Source organism: Salmo salar, chromosome 13 (assembly GCF_965601325.2).
Source record: "Salmo salar chromosome 13, fSalSal1, whole genome shotgun sequence".
Lineage (NCBI taxonomy): Eukaryota > Metazoa > Chordata > Actinopteri > Salmoniformes > Salmonidae > Salmo > Salmo salar.
Genome location: NC_138303.1, coordinates 79,569,264 through 79,586,491, shown reverse-complemented (window position 1 = coordinate 79,586,491; position 17,228 = coordinate 79,569,264). Strand labels below are relative to the sequence as shown.

Below are 17,228 nucleotides of genomic sequence, written 5' to 3'. Positions count from 1 at the left end.
AACAGTTATTGTGCTGACTTTGCTTCCAGAGGCAGTTTGGAACTCAGTAGTGAGTGTTGCAATCGAGGACAGGTGATTTTTACACGCCACGCACTTCAGCACTCTGTGAGCTTGTGTGGCCTACCACTTTGCAGCTGAGCCATTGTTGCTCCTAGACGTTTCCACTTCACAATAACAGCACTTACAGTTGACAGGGGCAGCTCTAGCAGGGCATAAATTTGACGAACTGAGTTGTTGGAAAGGTGGCATCGTATGACGGTGGTACTTTGAAAGTCACTGAGCTCTTCAGTAAGGCCATTCTACTGCCAATGTTTGTCCATGGAGATTGCATGGCTGTGTGCTCGATTTTATACACCTGTCAGCAACGGGTGTGGCTGAAATCCACTAATTTGAAGGGGTGTCCACATACTTTTGTATATATAGTGTATGTAGCCTACACGCGACCTCTCAACGCAGTTTACTGAAGGTAATCTCCATCTAACATTCACGAAATCTCCAATCTAGCTTTGTGCCAATGGCAGACGATCAACATATAAAATGCAGCTAGGACTACTCACTGTTAACAAAATGTCTGGTACATTGTGTCCACAAACACGCTCGAGGAAATAGACATTTTGTTCCATGATGTTACAATAACAAAAGCGAGTGCACCGGCTTCACTAGATTCGCAGGGATGTGTTGTACCGGGCACTATCTCTGCTACTGGTGCTGAGTCACCGCTACTAGGCCTATTTGCTTGTCTGGTTGTTAAGTGGAGAATCGGATATGTTCCCTGTGACAAAATCACCACAATAAGTTGGTTATCATAAAGTATTAACAGCCAAAACCTTCCAAAATTCCCCTGATAGCTAGGTGCAAGGGGAGAGAAAAGGACCAACAAGCTCAGTCAAAGATAAGCTAAAACAAATGTAATTTTCACTAGACTGTAGTCCAATAATCACATAATATTTTAGGCCTACATTTTAACTAATTTACATCAACGAAATAGCGTGGTGACTTTGACAGAACTTTGAGTTGATTATTTTGTGACAAATACAGTCGTGGCCAAAGGTTTTGAGAATGACACAAATATACATTTTCACAAAGTCTGCTGCCTCAGTTTGTATGATGGCAATTTGCATATACTCCAGAATGTTATGAAGAGTGATCAGAAGAATTGCAATTAATTGCAAAGTCCCTCTTGTAGGGTAAGTTATTGAAAATAATTACTGGAAACCTGGTGTTATCCGCAGACAACATTTACCGGACTGCTTTAAATGATATATTTCCTCTTTTCCAAGTTGGAGAGGTGCAGGCCAAGATGTGTGTGCTCTTGTTCCATGTCAAGTCATATGTACAGTCGTGGCCAAAAGTTGAGAATGACACAAACATTAATTTTCAAAGTCTGCTGCCTCAGTTTGTATGATGGCAATTTGCGTATACTCCAGAATGTTATGAAGAGTGATCAGATTAATTGCAAAGTCTCTCTTTGCCATGCAAATGAACCTAATCCCCCCCAAAAACATTTCCACTGCATTTCAGCCCTGCCACAAAAGGACCAGCTGACATCATGTCAGTGATTCTCTCGTTAACACAGGTGTGAGTGTTGACGAGGACAAGGCTGGAGATCACTCTGTCATGCTGATTGAGTTCAAATAACAGACTGGAAGCTTCAAAAGGAGGGTGGTGCTTGGAATCATTGTTCTTCCTCTGTCAACCATGGTTACCTGTAGGGAAACACGTGCCGTCATCATTGCTTTGCACAAAAAGGGCTTCACAGGCAAGAATATTGCTGCCAGTAAGATTGCACCTAAATCAACCATTTGTCGGATCATCAAGAACTTCAAGGAGAGTGGTTCAATTGTTGTGAAGAAGGCTTCAGGGCGCCCAAGAAAGTCCAGCAAGCGCCAGGACTGTATCCTAAAGTTGATTCAGCTGCGGGATCGGGGCACCACCAGTACAGAGCTTGCTCAGGAATGGCAGCAGGCAGGTGTGAGTGCATCTGCACGCACAGTGAGGCGAAGACTTTTGGAGGATGGCCTGGTGTCAAGAAGGGCAGCAAAGAAGCCACTTCTCTCCAGGAAAAACATCAGGGACGGACTGATATTCTGCAAAAGGTACAGGGATTGGGCTGCTGAGGACTGGGGTAAAGTCATTTTCTCTGATGAATCCCCTTTCCGATTGTTTGGGGAATCCGGAAAAAAGCTTGTCCGGAGAAGACAAGGTGAGCGCTACCATCAGTCCTGTGTCATGCCAACAATAAAGCATCCTGAGACCATTCATGTTTGGGGTTGCTTCTCAGCCAAGGGAGTGGGCTCACTCACAATATTGCCTAAGAACACAGCCATGAATAAAGAATGGTACCAACACATCCTTCGAGAGCAACTTCTCCCAACCATCCAGGAACAATTTGGTGACGAACAATGCCTTTTCCAGCATGATGGAGCACCTTGCTATAAGGCAAAAGTGATAACTAAGTGGCTCGGGGAAGAAAACATTGATATTTTGGGTCCATGGCCAGGAAACTCCACAGACCTTAATCCCATTGAGAACTTGTGGTCAATCCTCAAGAGGCGGGTAGACAAACAAAAACCCACAAATTCTGACAAACTCCAAGCATTGATTATGCAAGAATGGGCTGCCATCAGTCAGGATGTGGCCCAGATGTTAATTGACAGCATGCCAGGGCGGATTGCAGAGGTCTTGAAAAAGAAGGGTCAGCACTGCAAATATTGACTCTTTGCATAAACTTAATGTAATTGTCAATAAAAGCTTTTGACACTTATGAAATGCTTGTAATTATACTTCAGTATTCCATAGTAACATCTGACAAAAATATCTAAAGACACTGAGGCAGCAGACTTTGTGAAAATTAATATTTGTGTCATTCTCAAAACTTTTGGCCACGACTGTAAAATAAGACATTGTTAGATTCCTGTCCATATTTCTCCATTTAAAGTGATATAATCATGTCAGATTTTTTTCGCTGGTATTATATGCTTATAAATAGAATTTCTGGTTTGAACAGGAATATCGGGATATTACTGTCATGGTTGCAATTTTCTCGGGAAGGAAAATGTGTCGATTTTCTGGAAAATATTAAACCCTACTACACACACACACACCATCACACATGCACACACACACGTACCTTTTTACACTGCTACTACTATTATGTTTTTATCCTGCTGCCTGTCACTTTTACCCCTGCCTACATCAGTCAAAAGTTTGGACACACCTACTCATTCCAGGGTTTTTCTTTATTTTTTACTATTTTCTACATTGTAGAATAATAGTGAAGACATCAAAACTGTGAAATAACACATGGAATCATGTAGGAAGCAAAAAAGTGTTTTTGACATTTTTCAAAGTAGCCACCCTTTGCCTTGATGACAGCTTTGTGCACTCTTGGCACAATGCCAAGATCAATCTCAAATATAAAATATATTTTGATTTGTTTAACACTTTTTTGGTTGTGTGTTATTTCATAGTTTTGATGTGTTCACTATTATTCTAGAATGTAGAAAATTGTTTAAAAAAAGAAAAACCCTTGAATGAGTATGTGTCCAAACTTTTGGCTGGTACTGTACAGTATCAACCTCAACTACCACTGTATCCCTGCACATCTAGTACTGTACAGTATCAACCTCAACTACCACTGTATCTCTGCACATCTGGTACTGTACAGTATCAACCTCAACTACCACTGTATCCCTGCACATCTGGTACTGTACAGTATCAACCTCAACTACCACTGTATCCCTGCACATCTGGTACTGTACAGTATCAACCTCAACTACCACAGTATCCCTGCACATCTGGTACTGTACAGTATCAACCTCAACTACCGCTGTATCCCTGCACATCTGGTACTGTACAGTATCAACCTCAACTACCGCTGTATCCCTGCACATCTGGTACTGTACAGTATCAACCTCAACTACCGCTGTATCCCTGCACATCTGGTACTGTACAGTATCAACCTCAACTACCGCTGTATCCCTGCACATCTGGTACTGTACAGTATCAACCTCAACTACCACTGTATCCCTGCACATCTGGTACTGGTACTGACCTTGTAAATAGTGTACATTCTTGTGCGTTTTATTACTTGTGTGTTTTTATTTGTATTTATCTGACCTAGTATTGTTTCCGTGCTCTTTTAAGGATCCTATTCAGGATCTTCTATTTCTTATCTTTGATATTGAACACTGCATTGTTGAGGAAGAGCTTGTAAGTAAGTACTGTTTACACCTGTTGTATCCTGTGCAAGCAACAAATTAACACTGATTTGATATTTCTGATAGAGTTGGTTGAAATGCATCAAGCATCTGTTCCCACACTGTGTCTATAAAATCTGCAATGTTTTGTTTTACTATTACTATTTTTCATCCATATTACATAAAACAAATGTATATAAATGTTTTAGATGCAGATGAAATAGGTGTCATGCCACTGGTGCCATTCGTCCTTGATTGACATCTGCATACATGGGTGGCAGGGATCCTCTCTCATGAACAAACAAATTTGGAGCATGAACAAACAATATTTAATGAACAAACAAATCGGAGCATGTTATTGGCCTGTTCGTGCACATATGGGCGTCAGGATCCTTGCTCGTCTTAGGATCCCCACCTCCCCTCACACACACCCCACCTTACCACGGCAGGTCCAACTTGTTCCAGAGACCCGTATTCAGAGCCCCTCAAACCCATCATTGACTCCAGCAGTCCTCGCTCTCTCCCTCTGGAGCGGACTGTTATCATGACACGCACAAACCCCCCCTGCAGACAGAACTTTTCGAGGCATTTACCACTGTCAACACAGGCCTACGCAGGCAGACACAGAGGCACACACACACAAACCAGTGATGTAGAAAACCTGAACAGACGTGCTGCGTCTTTTATAAATCTGTCTTTGATCAATCAATAGAAGGCGTAGGACTGTCCGTAGATTGACTACTTTACATTTATTCAGATGTCAGATTTATATGTTTTATGATGTGAAACCATATAGACTTGTTTTTTAACTTGGCATTGTCATCTGCCATTGGATTTGCTTCAGTGCAACACCGTTTAAGAAGTCAATATAGTGGCTGTGTCCGAATACCCATACTAGCGTACTACATACATAGGCTACTCATCGTAACATACTATTTAGCACATACCGTTTAGATAATAAATTTGCAGCATGGCATGGCCGAAATTCAGTAGTTCAGTAGAATCTCCTGACTGGCTGTGTAGGTGGGCGGGCGGGGCCAAGTGCTGGTAGAGTTTTCCAAATTCAACGGACATGCATCACATTAACCATCCTGATAATTCTGTAGCTCATTTCCAATTCGATTAATTTCTCTAAACTCTGTATAGAATAGGAATGGAGTTATAGGCCTACTCAGGCTGGTTATAGGCAGAATATCACATTCAACCTAAACCATAGCCCATATAGCCCATCTATCCTATTTAAAAAGGACTAAAGACAGAAACATTTGGTTCCATTTCAACATATTTATTAGTGAAACCAAAGTGTTGAAACATATATAAATTCAATTAAATAGCCTAATGCACACACCAAAACTTTTTAAATGTTCAAATCAAAAGGCTAATGCACAAAACAACATGGACAGGCGGATGCATCGCAAATTCAGAACCGTTGGACAGCAACATAGTAAACTAAAGCACTGATCATTGGGAACAAGATCAGAGTGACTGCTAAGGCTTGATCCATACATTAAATAATGAAATAGATAGCCTACCTAGCCTACAATCAATATATTTAAATTAAAAGGCCTGATTAACTTGACATCAATAACTCAGCCACATCCTGAGTCCCCGGTGCTGACACATTCAGAAATCAAAAGACACATTCACAAATCAAAATATGGTTTAGTACTGGCAAAGGACAAGAGAACAAGAAACACTTTTCAATGACAAAACAGAAATCCACTTAAAAAATACAAAATAAGTCTGTCTTCAGTTGTAGTTAAAGATGCAATAGCCTACTCGTGATCATTTTAAGGAGAACAAAAACGACATAGTTTCGCTATTTGGCATCTTCCCTAATTAATGGTTTGGCTACTTGAACAGAACTAGGGCCTATCACTCGCAGCCCACCTCTTCCAATGCATTGTGGAAAAGTGTGCATCAAATTCTGCTAGATGAAGACCGGAAAGTATAACATCCTGGCATTTAAACCATACTCGATTTTCAAAAGTTCACATAGGCCTACTATAACACATTCCTTTTTTGCGTACTGAGAAGGTGTAATGAGCGATTACGCTGTTTCCCAGTATTCGTTGATTTCAGTAGCACATCCCCATATCTAAGTGATTACTATGACATCTAGACATTTAAAGTATACTCAATTTTCAAAATGTTGCATACTATTAAACATTTATTTTTCCACATATTCAAATGGCTTACTATTTAGGACACAAGTATGGGTATTCGGACACGGCCACTGTGTGGAGCAGGGTTCCCCAACTGGCGGTCCGTAGGCCCCCAAAGTTTTCTGAGCAAATTATAATATTTTTTTGTTGTTGTTGTTGGACATAAAAGACTGTAAAAACACCAGGAAATCAGCTCAAAGTGATTTTAATTTTGGAAATCTGTTGACAAGTATTCCCACGCATAATAGAGAGACACGTGATTGTATACAAATTATTACATGTTAGTCAAATATTATATCTGTTTGGGCTTGTAGTCTGCCAATTATTTTAAATTATGTTCCAACCCAAGACCATCTGCTCAAGAAAAAAATCAGCCCGCGGCTAAATTTAGTTGATGATCCCTGGTGTAGAGCAAACAGCTTCATTTAGCAGTGTGTGTCTGTGTTTCTGTGCAAGCGTGCATGCTTGAGTGTGTGCATGTGCATACGTGTCAGGAAAATCATAGATCACAGTTTTGATTTGGTCTGACTCCAAACCAGCAGCCATTTTGAAATAGTAACAGTAAGGTCTCAGAGCCTGATAAGAAAGCAGCAGTGATGGTAACTGTCTACGTAGCTAGCCTTACTGTGTTCCCTCCTCCCTTCAGTTCCATTAAATGGGGAATAGGCTCCATTTATTTCCTACATTCTGTCAGCATTCCTTCTGATATCAGCAATACTTTATGTCAAGTAAGGCTTGCTTATAAAGTATCACGTGCATGTTGTGAATTCTACTGATTATACAACGAGTGGGTATGGATGGGTATGTATCACCATAAGTAATAGTTATTTTAAAAGGTGCAAATAGCAGTTGTTGCATAAACTTTTGGACTTATAAATGAATGATATGTTCCCATTGATTCTTGAAGAATATAACTTATAAATGCCTCATGAACTTAGTTCAACTGTCACGCCTCATCAGAATACAAAATATAGGGTTGTTTTACTCCAGTGTTAAATTAAATGTAAACAAACACTATATAGCCTCAAAAGATGGTTAAAACTATAATTTTGATATCATGGATGGTCAGTCCTTGCATCCATAGATCTGTCTATGAATTTGAGAGTGTTTATATTTCTTCAGCCCCATCCCTCAGCTTTTTACAGAAACGGGCAGGGAGTACGCTTTGTTATTATTTCTACTGCTGATTGCTGCTTTAAAATGAATATTTTTACTGTTATTTCTTGTAAACCTAGCTCATTCTGTGCCTTTGCCAGCTCCCCTGTCATGTTCATTGTCATGCCAATAATGGATAGGCTAAGGCGTGATAAGGAATGAGAGATTATTTTAAACCTGCCCAGTTTTGTATAGTGAATGTGTGGGTGTTGAGAGGACAGTGGAGGGCATATCTGTGTGGACGTAGCAGGATTACACTCTTATAAAAAAAAGGAGCTATCTAGAACCTAAAAGGGTTCTTTGGCTGTCCCCATAGGAGAACCCTTTGAAGAACCCTTTGGGTTCCAGGTAGAATCCCTTTGGGTTCCATGTTGAACACTTTTCACAGAGGTTTCTACATGGATCCCAAAAGGGTTATACCTAGAACCAAAAAGGGTTCTACTTGGAACCGAAAAAAGGTTATCCTATGGGGACAACCGAAGAACCCTTTTGGAACCCTTTTGTAGGCATTGGTACACTATGTGTGCTTTATGACAGTGTATGTTGGCTCTCTGGACATTAACTTAACATGATTGACAATGGTATTTTCCATGTCCTACATTCTTTAGTGGCGTTTTGCCCTCATTGCATGCGAAGAGCAAGGCACGCAATGGTAGCTGGGTGCTTGGGATAGTCAGGATCATAGACCTGGGTTCAAATGCTTTTTGAAATCACTGCAAATACTTTACACGGGCTTGATTGAGCATGCCTGACACTATGGACCAAATAGAATAGTTTAAAAAGTGCAAACCCTCCCCAGCTGGCCCTCTAGACAAGCTAAGGCAAACACTCAAAGTATTTGAAAGATTTCAGATAGTATTTGAACCCAAGTTTGTTACAGTCAGGATCCCAGTTGGGTCCTTGCGTCTTTCTTAAACCCATGCAAATGTTAAAATTGCTCCCTGAGAGTGAACTTTCCAAATACACAAATCTCAAGGAAAGTTCAAATCCAAAGCACTCACAGACCCGAGGGACCTAAATAAGGAATTAAGTCAGGCTTAAGTGCTTAATGTGAAACTAGGGTTCACTTCACTCTGCTATTAGTGCAGGGGAAGTCATAGTTGAGGTTACAATGGAACGTCAGGATTGCCATGACATTACGAAGTCCAACCCCACTGGATGTCTGAGCCAAGACATTTGCCAACCAACCCAGTCTTAGAATAATCATCCCTCAAGCTTCATGAGGTGGAGTGAGAAAAACACATCACCATGTTAGAGACAGATATAGTGATTGTTTATGGGTTCCCCAGGTCTATGCCATTGCCTTGGAAATCAAACATACAGTTTCATCCCAGCAGACTGATTGTTTACATCAGACATTTGACAGTAAACAGTATAGTGGTGGTGACTCACTACTAAACACTACTAAATCTAAGGCTGTTATGTAAAGCTGACCCAACCCTGGCTAGGGCTGCTCTGACGGCAGTGTCACCGGACAAGACAGGTATCCTAACCCTGTAAATGCTGGCCTGTCTGTGTCTCTAATCAGGTTCGAGATAATAATGGTGAGAGAAAAACAGACAGTGAAGGCTGAGCCTTCACTGTCTGTTTTTCTCACCATTATTATCTCGAACCTGATTTGTGTCTGAGCCACGATCAGTGGCCAAGGATTGAGATCCAAATCTGTGTACCAACACAAACACACGCAGGCATGCACGCACACAAAAACACACACACACACACACATTACTTTTTCTGTCCAGACTGAGTTTGAATTGATCTGTATAATCGATAATGATGAAAATCTATCTTGTATATTATATAATGTATGTAGAATTTGTTCATGTTTATATACGCTGAGTGTACAAAACATTAAGAACACCTGCTCTTTCCATGACATAGACTGAATCCAGGTGAAAACTATGATCCCTTATTGATGTCACTTGTTAAATCCTCTTCAGTCAGTGTAGATGAAGGGGAGGAGACAGTTTAAAGAAGGATTTTTAAGCCTTGAGACAATAGAGACAAGGATTGTGTATGTGTGCCATTCAGAGGGTGAATAGGCAAGACAAAAGATTTAGGTGCCTTTGAATGGGGTATGGTAATAGGTGCCAGGGAAACTGGTTTGAGTAGGTCAAGAACTGCAATGCTGCTGGGTTGCTCAACAGTTTCCTGTGTGTATCAAGAATGGTCCACTACCCAAAGGACATCCAGCCAATTTGACACAACTTTGGGAAGCATTGGAGTCAACATGGGCCGGCATCCCTGTGGAACGCTTTCAACACCTTGTAGAGTCCATGCCCCTACGAATTGAGGCTGTTCTGAGGGTAAAAGGGGGTGCAACTCAATATTACAGTAGGAAGGTGTTCCAAAAGTTTTGTTCACTCAGTGTATAGCATCCATGTGTGAAATGTTGTATTATGCTCCTACATCAAACAGTTGAGTGAACTATTTTTTTCTGTCTATATGTCTGTGTGTCCTTTCAGGACATTGATGAGTTGATGCACACGGACAGACCGGACTGGCAGAGTGTCATGCAGTACGTTTCTCAGATCTACAAGTACTTTGAGACTTGACCAGAGAACAGGGGGCGGAGGAGGAGGAAGAAAGGATGCACCACAGCACTTTCTGTACAGTCCATGTCCCCTTCTCTCAACATGGAACCCTAGAACCCTTATTCCTCAAACACACTGACTGAACACCCTCAACTGACCCACACATGCTCCTCAACACTAAAACTTTGAACTTGCTTGGAGTTACTGTCTTTCTAACTCCTACGTACATAATGGTACAATCGGCACTTTGTGTTAGAATGCTGAGATCTGTGACTGCAAATAAGAAGTATAAAACCTTGTTGTTAGCCCTTACATGGAAAGACATGATGCAATTATGTTTTATTGTTTATGTTGAAGTCCAATGATTATTTAGAAATTATACTTTAAAGGGATAGTTCACCCAAATTACAAAATTACATATTGGTTTCCTTATCCTGTAAGCAGTCTATGGACAAGGTATGACAGCAATCCATGCATTGGTTTAGTTTTCTTGATACTGTTTCCAAATGCTTATGTTTCAGCATTTGTGGCACAAATCCCATTCAAGTCATGGTACCGATATTAGCATTGTTCGCACATGTCCAAATTATCCGAAAGTATCTAAAAAGGGATTATGAGCTCAACAAAGTCACTTATAGATGATTTAAACATGATTGGCGAAAAAATGCTAATACCATGACTTGAATGGGATTTGTGCCACACATGCTAAAACATTATCATTTGGAAACAGGGAAACTAAACCAAAGCATGGATTCCTGTCATACCGTCTCCATAGACTACTTACTAAGGTTATTGTGGTAAATTAAAACAGAAATTAAAACAAAAACAAATCATTATAAATGATTGAGTAAACTGAAATAAAATAATGAACAACCCGTTTGAAAAACTAAAACTATACTGAAACTATTATCTTTGACTCCGTAAAACTAACTAAAATAAAATAAAACACATTGAATGAAACATTGAATGAAACCATCACAACAAAAATGTTATGGATTTTCAATCCTTTGGGGGGTTTTCAAACAACTAGAATTTCTGCTGACCCACCCCTCCCCAAATCTAACAACACAACCGTAAAATCTGAAAATGTATATTTTTACATCAACAAATAACCTTCAATTCATTACATTTTCATCTCGCTCATCAAATGTTTTGAACCAATAAATACATCCCCCGCGACGCCTCTAGGACTTGCGACCCCGAATTTGAATACCACTGGCTTACAGCGTAAAGAAACGAATACATCATATTGTAATTTGGTGAAATATCCCTTTAAAGGAAGAGTTTGGTTTTACATGAGAAGCCTATCAAATCAAATTGACTGCTTTCCGTTTGTCCAAAAGAAACCATTGCCTTTGTTTTTGTTTACGAGACAGACCCAAGTTGCCATCTATTGGCACTACAATGAATTGACAACACTACATGTAGCTCTGAATAATATTTTACAGTCACACTATTTAATGAAAATGTGTTATTATTAATAAGGAATGTCTTCGCTGTTTAAGCACTGTGGGCCTGACTGACTGACTCAATTAAACCATTATATGGTGTCCTTTAGCAACTGTTGTTTTGGGGTTTTGCACAGCAATATGATTTTGTCTCCAGCAAGCCTCTTTCAGCTGTAGCTATCATACTGGGGATGGTCGAGGGAACATCACTGCAAAAGGTGTTGAAACTAGGACAATTACGAAGATGTCATCCAAATGTACCATGAGAGACAATCCGTAATGAACCAACAACCCTGAACGTTTAGCTTCCGTCATAGTTCGTTTCTGATAAAGGAAGTACTGCAGTACAGTATTTATTTATATATGTGCTCAGAAATGTGAGAATGATGCAGGAAATGTACGGTTGAAGTCAGATGTTCACATACACTTATGTTGGAGTCATGTAAACTTGTTTTTCAACCACTCCACAAATTTCTTGTTAACAAACTATAGTTTTGGCAAGTCGGTTAGGACATCTACTTTGTGCATGACACAAGTAATTTTTCCAACAATTGTTTACAGACAGATTATTTAACTTATAATTGTATCACTGTATCACTGTATCACAATTCCAGTGGGTCAGAATTTTACATACACTAAGTTGACTGTGGCTTTGAACAGCTTGGAAAATTCCAGAAAATGATGTCATGGCTTTAGAAGCTTCTTATAGGCTAATTGACATAATTTGAGTCAATTGGAGGTGTACCTGTGGATGTATTTCAAGGCCTACCTTCAAACTTAGTGCCTCTTTGCTTGACATCATGAGAAAATCAAAAGAAATCAGCCAAGACCTCAGAAAAAAATGGTAGACTACCACAAGTCTGGTTCATCCTTGGGAGCAATTGCCAAACGCCTGAAGGTACCACGTTCATCTGTACAAACAATAGTATGCATGTATAAACACCATTGGACCATGCAGCCGTCATACCGCTCAGGAAGGAGATGCATTCTGTCTCCTAGAGATGAACGTACTTTGGTGCGAAAAGTGCAAATCAATCCCAGAACAACAGCAAAGGACCTTGTGAAGATGCTGGAGGAAACCGGTACAAAAGTATCTATATCCACAGTAAAACAAGTCCTATATTGACATAACCTGAAAGGCTGCTCAGCAAGAAAGAAGCCACTGCTCCAAAACCGCCATAAAAAATCCAGACTACGGTTTGCAACTGCACATGGGGCCCAAAGATCGTACTTTTTGGAGAAATGTCCTCTGGTCTGATGAAACAAAAGTAGAACTGTTTGGCCATAATGACCATCGTTATGTTTGGAGGAAAAAGGGTGAGGCTTGCAAGCCGAAGAACACCATCCCAACCATGAAGCACAGGGGTGGCAGCATCATGTTGTGGGGGTGCTTTGCTGCAGGAGGGACTGGTGCACTTCACAAAATAGATGGCATAATGAGTCAGGAAAATTATGTGGATATATTGAAGCAACAACTCAAGACACCAGTCATGAAGTTAAAGCTTGGTTGCAAATGGGTCTTCCAAATGGACAATGACCCCAAGCATACTTCCAAAGTTGTGGCAAAATGGCTTAAGGACAACAAAGTCAAGGTATTGGAGTGGCCATCACAAAGCCCTGACCTCGATCCTATAGACAATTTGTGGGCAGAACTGAAAAGCGTGTGCGAGCAAGGAGTCCTACAAACCTGACTCAGTTACACCAGCTCTGTCAGGAGGAATGGGCCAAAATTCACCCAACTTATTGTGGGAAGCTTGTGGAAGGCTACCCGAAACATTTGACCCAAGTTAAACAATTTAAAGGCAATGCTACCAAATACTAATTTAGTGTATGTAAACTGACGACCCACTGGGAATGTGATAAAATAAATAAAAGCTGAAATAAATCATTCTCTTTACTATTATTCTGACATTTCACATTCTTAAAATAAAGTGGTGATCCTAACTGACCTAAGACAGGGAATGTTTACTAGGATTAAATGTCAGGAATTGTGAAAAACTAAGTTTAAATGTATTTGGCTAAGGTGTATGTAAACCTCCGACTTCAACTGTATGTGAGCGTTTTCTATTACAGAGAGAGAGATTTCTGAGATTTGCTCAGAGGTGGAAGTGACAGATGGATATTGTTAAATAAAGTATTTTGTCAATCATCACTGGTCATTCTCACACTCTCTATTATGTGTGTGTGTGTGTGTGTGTGTGTGTGTGTGTATGTGCCTGCATGTGTGTTAGATGAGATCGCTTGTCATCTAAAGCCTTGTTTATAACATGTAACAGGTGTCCTGTGTCTTGATCTTCTCCACATTCACATTTTCAATCATTAAAGTAGCTGTCCAGTGTTGCAGGTTTCTATGAAGTATAACCTAGAATTAATTCCAATGTGAATTAAATAGATTTCGTTCCCAAAAAGTATAATTAAGGATGTTAAAAAGCTGTTATATCCAAGCTGCACTTGGATATTCAAATGAGCTACCAACTCTACATCCCACCTACTGGCTAGCAGACTTGCTTTATTTTACCCAGGCGGCAATTTAACCAAGGCAAATAGTTTGGATGGATTCAGGATTTGGAAAAGCATTATGGAACTACTATGGCTCTTTATTATAACAGCAATAAATGCAGATTGATTATTTCACAAACATGAGTTGTTTCTGTCCATTGCTTTGTCCCTATTCCTGATTTGTTTTCTTGTTAGCTAGCTACCTAGCTGCTACCTACATCAGTCAACAGCTAACTAGGGCTGTATTCAATCTGTAACGCTGAAGTTTTACAGATTATGCGCTAGAAATGTAAGCGTAATTTCCAATTGAGCCGACATATGCAGCGTTTACCATGAATGCAGGCTCCGCTAAAGCGGGAACATTGCCTTTAAATTACAATCACGCTGTAAAGCTGAACTTCCGCGATGATTGAATAGAACCCCTAGGTTTCCTCGACATCCAACTTTCAGCAACAAACCAAAGTATTTGAAATACAAGTGACTGGTGAAATAGATGTTGTAAAGGCTTCCTTTTAGCTAAACACCATCTGTGGATTGCTTGGATCGACTAACTACCTTCTGTTTAGAGTGCAGTGCACTCCTGATTCTGTCTCCCCTACAAGAAAATTCAGACCAGAGAGTGACTTAGCCTACAGATTATTGTATGGGGGTACAGATTATTGTATGGGACAATATATATAAATATATAAACTTTTTTGAGAAATTTGGAGAGAATTTTTTTGTTGTTGAGTAAATGTATGTATTGGTTCTGTTAGTTTTGAGATTAAAATGTAATGAATTGAAGGAAATTTGTTGATGTACAAATTTTAATTTACCAATTTTAAGGGTGTCATTAGATTTGGGGATGGGCTCCAATGAATTCTGTAGAAAAAAAATGGTGTTCCCACTGGAAAAGTTTAATTACCACTGATTTAGATGGCAGTATAATGATGATTTAAATGGTTTGGTATTGGTATTTTGGTATTTTATTAGGATCCCCATTAGCTGTTGCAAAATCAGCAGCTAATCTTCCTGGGGTCCACACAAAACATGAAACATGACATAATACAGAACATTAATAGACAAGAACAGCTCAAGGACAAAACTACATACATTTTTTTTAAAGGCACACGTAGCCTACATATCAATGCATACACACAAACTATCTAAGTCAAATAGGGGAGAGGCGTTATGCCATGAGGTGTTGCTTCACCTGTTTTTTTAAACCAGGTTTTATGTTTATTTGAGCAATATGAGATGGAACGGAGTTCCATGCAATAATTGCTCTATATAATAATGTAAGCTTTCTTGAATTTGTTCTGGATTTGGGGACTGTGAAAAGACCCCTGGTTGCATGTTTGGTGGGGTAAGTGTATGTGTCAGAGCTGTGTGTAAGTTGACTATACAAACCATTTGGGATTTTCAACACATGAATGTTTCTTATAAAAAGAAGAAGTGATGCAGTCAGTCTCTCCTCAACTCTTAGCCAAGAGAGAATGGCATGTATAGTATTTATATCAACCCTCTGATTACAATGAAGAGCAAGACGTGATTATCTGTTCTGGGCCAGTTGCAGCTTAACTTGGTCTTTCCTTGCAACACCGGACCGCACGACTGGACAATAATCAAGATAAGATAAAACTAGAGCCTGCAAGACTTGCTTTGTGGAGTGTGGTGTTAAAGACAGACCTCTCCACATCTTTACAACCATTGAATCTATATGTTTTGACCATGACAGTTTACAATCTATGGTAACGCCAAGTAATTTAGTCTCCTCAACTTGTCAGCCACACCATTCATTACCAAATTCAGCTGAGGTCTAGAACTTAAGGAATGATTTGTACCAAATACAATGCTCTTAGTGTTATAGATGTTCAGGAACAGTTTATTACTGGCCACCCATTCCAAAACAGACTGCAACTCTTTGTTAAGGGTTTCAGAGACTTAATTAGCTTTGAGAGAGATGCCCTGCGGTACACCACACTTTACATGTTTGACATTAGAGACGCTTCCATTAAAGAAAACCCTTATAGTTCTATGAGATAGATAGGTCTGAATCCACGATATGGCAGAGGTTGAAAAGCCATAACACATACGTTTTTTTCAACAACAGTTTATGGTCAATAATACGGCTGCACTGAAATCTAACAGTATAACTCCCACAATCTTCTTGTTATCAATTTCTTTGAAACCAATCATCAGTTATTTGAGTCAGTGCAGTACATGGTGAGTGCCCTTCTCTATAAGCATGCTGAAAGTCTTTTGTTAACTTGTTTACAGACAAATAGCATTGTATTTGGTCAAACACAATGCCGTCAGGGCCATTGTTATATCCTAATAGATTTCTAAAGTTACTTCATAGTGCAGACAGGCTGGTGCGTGCCTTACAAACAGGTGAGTGCATTTTCCATATCCTGCATACAATCCTTTATGAATAACACTTACACTGAACAAAAATATAAACGCAACATGTAAAGTGTTGGTCCCATGTTTCATGAGCTGAAATAAAAGATCCCAGAAATTATCCATATGCACAAAAATGTTGTGCACAAATGTATTTACATCCCTGTTAGTAATAATTTCTCCTTTGCCTAGATAATACATCCACCTGACAGGTGTGGCATATCAAGAAGCTGATTAAACGGCATGATCATTACACAGGTGCACCTTGTGCTGAGGACAATAAGGCCAGTTTTGTCACACAATATAATGCCACAGATGCCTCAAGTTTTGAGGGAGTGTGCAATTGGCATGCTGACTGCAGAAATGTTCACCAGAGCTGTTGCCAGAGAATTGAATGTTCATTTCTCTGCCATAAGCCGCCTCCAACATCGTTTTAGAGGATTTGTCAAAATGTCCAACCGGCCTCACAACCACAGACCAAGTGTAACCACGCCAGCCCAGGACCTCCACATCCGGCTTCTTCACCTGTGGGATTATCTAAGAACAGCCACCCAGACAGCTGATGAAACTGTGGTTTTGCACAACTGAAGAATTGCTGCACAAACTGTCAGAAACTGTCTCAGGGAAGCTCATCTGCGTGCTCATCGTCCTCACCAGGGTCTTGACCTTACTGCAGTTCGGCGTCGTAAACGACTTCAGTGCTCACCTTTGATGGCCATTGGCACGCTGGAGAAGTGTGCTCTTCACAGATGAATCACGGTTTTAACTGTAACGGGCAAATAGCAGACAGAGTGTATGGCGTCGTGTGGGTGAGTGGTTTGCTGATGTCAACGTTGTGAACAGAGT

General features: G+C 40.0%; 1 protein-coding gene across 3 annotated transcripts in view; it reads left to right on the top strand.

Moving 5' to 3' along the window:
- LOC106567978 (cytospin-B-like) overlaps positions 1-14,518 on the top strand; it is a 177,955-nt gene extending 163,437 nt beyond the window's left edge. The window contains exon 13 of one of the 3 annotated variants that reach the window (XM_014137917.3): positions 9,985-14,518. In XM_014137917.3, coding sequence (XP_013993392.1) covers positions 9,985-10,074 — 90 coding nt within the window. In that variant the 3' untranslated portion in view covers positions 10,075-14,518. The remainder of the gene's footprint in view (positions 1-9,984) is intronic. The other 2 variants (XM_014137916.3, XM_014137915.3) reach the window with 2 other exon arrangements.
- Positions 14,519-17,228: the final 2,710 nt, after the last annotated feature.